At 43.5% G+C, this 7,595-nt stretch overlaps 1 protein-coding gene across 1 annotated transcript; it reads left to right on the forward strand.

Moving 5' to 3' along the window:
* Positions 1 to 1,401: 1,401 nt before the first annotated feature.
* Positions 1,402 to 7,135, forward strand: LOC126990944 (39S ribosomal protein L9, mitochondrial-like). Its single transcript, XM_050849570.1, has 6 exons — positions 1,402 to 1,511; positions 2,711 to 2,854; positions 3,121 to 3,286; positions 3,613 to 3,782; positions 4,027 to 4,227; positions 6,123 to 7,135. The coding sequence occupies exons 2-6, from the start codon at positions 2,711 to 2,713 to the stop codon at positions 6,321 to 6,323; spliced, it is 882 nt and encodes a 293-aa protein (XP_050705527.1). The 5' UTR covers positions 1,402 to 1,511; the 3' UTR covers positions 6,324 to 7,135.
* Positions 7,136 to 7,595: the final 460 nt, after the last annotated feature.

Below are 7,595 nucleotides of genomic sequence, written 5' to 3' on the forward strand. Positions count from 1 at the left end.
ATATATATATATATATAACTCGCGTGTCAAGCAGCTGTTGGCCTGAGCTTTCGCCAAGGCCAAGGGCACTGCAGTCTTGGGTCCTGGCTGACCGCCAACGCAAACCTTTCGAATAATAACCACGGCGGCATCATCTATACAAAAGCATAGTCTGCTACACCTCCAGTGCCATGCCTGGGTCTGTATACGAACCACAAAGGCGCCAGCATCACGAGCACTGTTCACAGCCTCGCCCCCCCCTAAAAATAAAAATAAAGGAAAGGAACAAAAAACATGATTATCGTTCTCAGTAACTAACTACATCTACTCCATAAGAGCTTGAGATATAGAGTAACTATTCTAAAGCAATCTGACAGGGTACAGAACTTTCCCTAACAAAAAAGGCAAGCATTGTAACCTGTAGTGAACTCCTCCCTGTAAGCTACCATGAAGAGCCTTATATAACCTACTGACACACCACGACGCGCCACACCACTCCCTCACCCCAGCATCAAAGACTCGATGGTGGATATATGAACACATAATTACCGGACGGCGAGCCACAGCTAACGAAAACACCAACTCAAAGGCTAAGACACTCACCGGAAAGACCGAGGACTGACGTCTCCATCCCAGCGAGCTTCCACCCGAGTATGGTAGTCTCAGTAGTAGTAGCAGTAGTAGTAGTAGCAGCAGTAGTAGTAGTAGTAGTAAGAGTTTTGGCGCCCAAGTATACGTAGCTATATGACAAGGCTTTCGGGGGCGTTTTGGGCATTTTCAGGTGTAGTTTAATGACCCTGGTGGTAGTGCGACCTTTCTTCTCTACCATGGAAGTGACAACAAGTGTTAATAGCACAAAAAACTGTGCTAAATCGGCGCCGCATGACCCTCCAACAACCTCCAAACAATTTATATTATGCAACAAGGGGTCTAAAATGGAAAATGCTGAAAAGTAAAGATGGCGCCACTATAAACACTTGCCTGCGCCACAACGGGCTGGGGCCGACCATCAGGCCATACCATGAAGGCCTACCGGCGCCACAGGCCAAGACATAAAAAAAAAACTATAATGCCATGTTGTAGGGTTCATCAGGGCTAACAAATTATTATACAATGTCATGTCTACAATGAATGGGTAAGCCAGGAAAACAACTTGAAGAGAACAACAACAACAACAACAACAACAACAACAAGATGGACAATCTGTTGATCGGCGTCTGCCACGCCGATAAAAAATCATGGAAACCCAATTTAAGTGTGTGTGTGTGTGTGTGTGTGTGTGTGTGTGTACAGTAATGGATCGGCCTATGGGCGGTGACTTTTCCGGTTGGTTGGTTGGTGTGATACGCTATCGCATTATAATTTTCTATTCGTGATGAGATCACTTATTTTCAATTATTCATATAAAAAATAAAGAAAAGAAAGAAAAAAAGGTTGAGGCACCGTTGCAAAGACAAAGGCAACACAGCGGTAAACATCCCGGCTCCCCGCTCGTGTCTAAGGCAACATTCTTCTTGTTTTCAGCGACCACGGTGATTTTTTCTTGTTTTATGATACCTGATGTACAAATGATAGGCCGGTTGAAGCTCCATGTTGGCTTAATTAAGTGTGGTCAAAGTAATTACTATAAGCATCGAGACACCTCTCCTCCAGAAATTGACCTGTTTTTGGCACTCCTCTGAACTCTTTCTTTGTAGGGTCAGTGTTCAGCGGGCTTCTTTTTCTCATTACTTTTTTTTGCCCTTGATCTGCTTCCTTTACGGTAAAAAAAAAGTCACCCCTGAGTCACCGGCCGCCAGACAGGACTAGAAGAATATGCAAGAATGTAATTACTGCCTCCCAAACTCCTCTCAAGTATATATTTATCAAAACAATTAAATGTAACAAATTAACCAAACCTAACATCACCTAAAGTAGAGTTTTTCACCTGGCCCTGACACCCACAATAGCCATGCTCGCAGGAAATGGTTTACTTAGAAAAAGATGGGTAATATTAACGAGAGGGAAGCCGCCTCTTGTGAAGTTAATACTTACAATATGGATTCTTTTTTGGTCCTTGAATGCAATGCAGTAACAGATGACTTCCAGAAAATAGACAGGGGGGCTACCTAGGGGGGCAAAGCCTCTGTTAGGGGAGTTGAGGGGGGCAAAGCTCCCCATAAGGTAGGTTAGGTTAGCTTAAATTTATTGGGCACGCAGCGTGAAGTGACAGAAATACTCAGTGCGAGACAGGACAGGGTGGCGGCGGGGTTGGGTCAATTACACTGGGCAGTGGCAGCGGAGTGGTGGCGGGTGCACAACAAGCATTGAAAAGTCAATGATTTTGTAATTTCCGGAGAAAAAAATACTACGGTAGCCTACCTCCTTAATAAACATCATATTTTATCCAGAAGTAAGCAGTCATTGTCTTGAAATTAATAGGCTACCCTCTCGTTGATAATCCCCAAAAGGTGAATAATACGACATGATATGTGAAAAGAAAGTGTCAAACTCTGTAGTAAGATGGGTGAAAACTAGATACGATAAATAAAAAACAGCTTAGGTACCTTAGACTAGTTTTATTCACTTTTTGAGGTCCAATAACTGTGTGATTCTGTCTCCTCTCCTCCTCTCTTTGGGATATAGCATTTCATTTGTAACTAGTTCAGTTGAATAGTCCACACATATGCTTCTTACCTCACCAATGATTGATGTTCATGAGGCAAGTTAATCACATGTTGCTCCCCTGCAGATGCTGCGGTCCATGGTGCAGGGGCTGTCCTGCCTCCGTCTGCATGGCACAGGCCTGGCACAGTCCGTGGCCACCAAGGAGTCAGTGTGTGCCAGCGGGGCAGCGGCTCGGGCCCTGCCGCAGCCAATCTTGCAGCACGTCAGGGTAGGTTGTCATGGCCCAGGGCTAGGGGGAGAATGGTGGCCACACTATGTTAAGAAATTTCCATCCATGATTCTCATTTTGTATTGTGGAGGAAAGATTGTTTTGTATCCAAGGAGGGAATGTTAGAGGTGCCCTGACCCACTGAGGGTCAGGGCATCAAAGACCAAAGTAGAATTTATGATGTATTTTATGATATAGTATATATATGTGACATTTTTCAGCATAATTATATTCATTTGTTTCACTTCTGTATGATTGCCTTCCAGACCACATTCATTTTGAAGCATGAGAGGCGGGTTGAACTAGTCAAAGCATACAAGAACCCAAGAAGTAGAAGACTGAAGGCTCGACACTTTCTGTATGACTTAGTGGAGAACATTGACGTCAAGAAGCAGGAGCCTGTCAAGGTCATCCTCAAGACTTCTGTTGAAGGTGTGTGATAAATGGATGATGTGTTTTTGGTACACTCCATCATGGGTTATTCATGGCCGAAAATGCTAACTTGCCTTCATGATCAGCAAATACAAATATGAAGCCCCCCCAAAATCAACAAAGTTATGACTAGTTTCACTAAGCCAAATGTATTATATGTATGCATGTTCTGTTTTCTATTATTTTGTCATGTTTTCCCCTTCATACCTGTAGGGCCTCTATGACAGACTTTTCATAACATACATGCAAACTCTGTCTGTAACTGGAGGCATATATATGATTTTTATGTAACAGTTTTCACCTTTGTGTTTCTTTCCCTCCCTCAGGGCTGGGCTCCCGGGGACAGGTGGTTGAGGTGTCTCCACACAAGGCCAGGAACCAGCTGCTGCTGCCCGGCCTGGCTGTCTACGCCTCGCCAGAAAATCTTGAAAAATATTCCAGTTTAATAGCAGACGTGTCCCAGGAAGACCAACCGTCCTCACCATTTGCATTAAGTGTATGTAACATCAAGATTAATTTCACGTGCTTTAGTTTGTAAGTTTGCATATAGTTTCATACACTGCTGGCCAGGTTCGGTGATGTCTGTGGGTAATGGGTTATTTTCTGACCTGGGCTCAAGGGACAAGGTAACAGATGTGAGCACTGAGGCCATGCACAGCTTTAGTGTTCTTCCAAGTTTACCGTTACTATAAGCCTTTGGTCTCGGAGTGAGGTGTTCACAAGGCACTGCTTCCCCACAGACCTCCAAGCTGTTGTCGGAGATGGTGATCTACCTGAACATGAACAAGGACAACCCGTGGGTGCTGGAGCCCTGGCACGTGCGGGTCAGCTTCCGCAAGGCCGGTGTGATGGTGCCCGAGGAGGCCCTCACACTGCCCCCACACACCATTGCTGGCCCGGACCTCGCACTGCAGGGGAAGGAGTTTGCCGTCATGGTCAAGGTGAGGAAATGCTGTTGATTTTCATTACAGGCAAGGAGGCAGCTCAGTGGCAAAAAATGAAGATAGGAAATACAAAAAGGCTGCTGGTGCTGCTACTGCAAATAAAGTTGACAGAGCTGCCTAAAAAAGTAAAAATTGGATGTAGAGGCATCTTGATTCTCCTCATGAAAGCAGCCAGGAGGAAATACAGACAAAGGAAGGCTGTCCCTCTCCTTGCTGTGCAGACTAGAACAGCAATTGTATCTTACCTCCCATGCTTCCATTCTGACTCCACCTCTGATGGTCAACTCAGGTAGGCCTCCACCAGCTGCCCCTCCCATTCTAAGCCCCTCCAAGGATTGGTCAACTTGCCCCCGCAATGAGTTACATGGGGGTCCCATTGGTCTCCACTTAAGGTTGTCTTGTACAGAAACAACCTTACCAGCCTTCTCAAGATTGACATAGGCTGTGAGTAGCCTCTGTCGGAGTCAGTTTGGCATTCCACAAGGGCGGAAAGTGCTAGCGTCTGGTCAGTTGTTGATTGCTGGGCATGAACCCAGATTGTTTGTCTCTGAAACCTTAGCAGATGAGGTCAAATTCACATCAGCAGCACTTTTCCAGGTATACTACCAGTTGTAACACCACGGTAATTATTGCAGTCCTGTTGGTCCCCTTTCCCTTTCCAGATAGGGACAATCAGCTCCCTTTTCCAGTCAGAAGGAATGGCACTGGACTGCCACACATCAGACAGCACTGCAAGCCAAAAGATGATCTGTAACAATTTATTTGATGACTTGCATTAGTACATGTCAACAAAGAAAGCACCACCAACGACTGTCACAAAGTCGCCGCCATTTTCATTTATTCTTCCAGGTGCTTCTCAGTGTGTCTTAAAAAAGTGTGGTCGCGGACCCCAGAATCCGAAGAGATATTTAAAGGAGTCCATGGATAATAATTTTTGTCTCCCGATCAAAGTCAAATTTCATTCCAAACGTCATAAATTCCTATTTTTGTAGCACCAAATGTTGTAAATTATATTAAGCAAAATATAAAATTTAAATTTTAAGCCAGTAATAAATAAAAATAATTCAGTTGTAATTTCAGTATATTATGCAAGGCAAACACTTTCAAACTCAGGAGGAAAAATTATAATAATAAAGGTCAGCTACGCGGAAGTAAAAAAATAAAGGGGCACAAATAAATCGTCAAATAATGTGAATTATTTACTAATGAATGCTTCTTATTAAAAATCAGATAATAAAAATATGAAACCAGTACTAGAATGGGAGTGGTGTGTAGCGGGCTTTTTTTTGCACTCTTTTTGTTGCCCTTGAGCTGTCTCCTTTGTTGTTAAATAAACAAAAAAAAACTGGATTATAACCCTAAGCAGTGGGGTTAAGATTAGGATTTAGCAGAGGCCTCTAATCTATTTATTTATCCATTTGTAGCTCTGTTGCCTGTGCAGAGGAGTGCAGTTCTCCTTGTCAATACAACTCTTTGCAACATTCACACACCTTCCAGCCTCTTCTCCATGTCTTCCTCACTCTTTTTGATAAACCTCACTGCTGGTCTCCCTGTCACGCCCTGGCTCTCCTTTTTGTCTCCCATACATTTCACAAAATCCCAATTCTGCAGTATCATAACAAGTCCAAACTGCCTCAAGGAATTATTTCACTACTCATCACTCTCCACTTTCCCTTGTGGCCTTGACTCAGTTTTGGAGAAACTAGCTTTTAAGATTTTTTTTTTTTTTATTTATTTATTTTTTTGCTTTAGTTTTCTTATGTCTTTGACTTTAACTACTATCCCATTCATGGAATCGAAGGTAAAAGCTGATGAACAACTAACTACTGAATCCCACATTGTCCTCTCCAGGTTTCTCTGTTTTCTGAAACTAAAGATTTTTGTAATTTCAGATCAACAATAAAGAGGAAGCTGCCGTTCGTTGCCGCATCAACCACTTTGCATCCAACCCCAAGGACCGCCTCCTAAATCAGGGCCGCTTCTGGGAGCTGCCCGGCGACCCGCTCTTCCCTGAACAAGCACCCTTGCTGGAGGAGCTCAACAGGAGGGACAAGCGCATCCGCTCTACAGCTGAGGATGAAGAGGAGGACTGAGGCGGTGGACATCCATGTAGCCTCATGTATTTAATGTTGCCGTTTCTGAAGCTCATTGTGAGGGACGGTTGTTGATTAGTGATGACTCTTGGCACCATTGACACTAGAGGCATCAGTCGGCATTTCTGTTACCTCCTTTTTTTTGCCTGACAGCTGCCTCCTCTCCTCTAAAAAATCATAAGGAAAAAAGAGTAGAAAGTCTGCAGAAAACAAACAAACAGACCAACTTGTGCTCTAGTGAAGTGATGAGTGTATATAGTTACAGTTTCTCTTGAAGGGAAGTCATTCATACAGGAGGCAAATTTTTATTGTTGCTGATATGACTCCGAGCATTGTTGTGCCAGACTGCCCTTGTTCAAGAAGGATGTGCAACACTAGCCTGGCAAAGTTACCCAACAGAAAGACTTTTTCTGCTGGTGCTTATGAAGAATGCTACATTGAGGAGAAAAAGTCTGAGATGGCATTGCTGAACCATTTTATATCATTTATAATTCTCTGTTTAAAGAACATCTTCAGCTCTGGCCGGCATTGAAATAATGAAATTCCTTCATAATAATTTAGTTGCTGTTGACTGTTATTATTGTTATATAAACAGTGACTGAATCAGTAAGAACAGTGTAACATGCCAGTTGATTTCAGAGTTTCTGTAAATATCTGGAATCCTGGCATTGTAAATTTCTTTTTCTTATTTCTCGGGCTAACACATTTACTGGGCTGGTGGGTGGAGGAAAGTTTGTGGTTGGCCACTCGCACTATTCACTATCTTAGTGTAGAAATGGTGCAAACTTTGTACAATAAATGTGTCCCCTATATTCATTATTTCATGCAACACGATCCACTATTAAGATGTGCCTTGGACTGCTAAGGATGAAAACTTTAAATTTTTTCCATCTATACCTTGCCAGTGCATACCTTTTTTCCACTTCCTCCTGACATATTGTGAATGGTCTGCATGTGGCTGAGGTGTCCCTGAGACCTAGGGTAAAAGTCCTGCCTGCCGCTATGAACAAGCTGACAATTTATAGTCATCAGTGAGTGGCCAAAGACAGTCCATGTGCTGTCCTGATGACCACCTATCAACCCAGACTCTAGCATAACTCAACCCCTTTGATGCGGATTTCCTACAAGAGGACATCGCCAAGCTACAGGAGTGGAACAAAAAGTGGCTGCTACAATTCAATGAAGAAAAATGTAAAATCCTGCATCTTGGGAGGGGAAATCCAGCATGCCAATACCACATGGGAAACACTCCACTATCCACCACAGAGGCAG

This window comes from Eriocheir sinensis, unplaced genomic scaffold (assembly GCF_024679095.1).
Source record: "Eriocheir sinensis breed Jianghai 21 unplaced genomic scaffold, ASM2467909v1 Scaffold227, whole genome shotgun sequence".
Classification (NCBI taxonomy): Eukaryota; Metazoa; Arthropoda; class Malacostraca; order Decapoda; family Varunidae; genus Eriocheir; species Eriocheir sinensis.

Bases quoted from the DNA above. Each gene is read 5' to 3' on its own strand.
- LOC126990944 (XM_050849570.1), top strand. From the start codon at position 2,711: ATGCTGCGGTCCATGGTGCAGGGGCTGTCCTGCCTCCGTCTGCATGGC. The intron at 3,287-3,612 runs GTGTGTGATAAA...TCCCTCCCTCAG, and splicing joins CCTCAAGACTTCTGTTGAAG to GGCTGGGCTCCCGGGGACAG. The intron at 4,228-6,122 runs GTGAGGAAATGC...TTGTAATTTCAG, and splicing joins AGTTTGCCGTCATGGTCAAG to ATCAACAATAAAGAGGAAGC.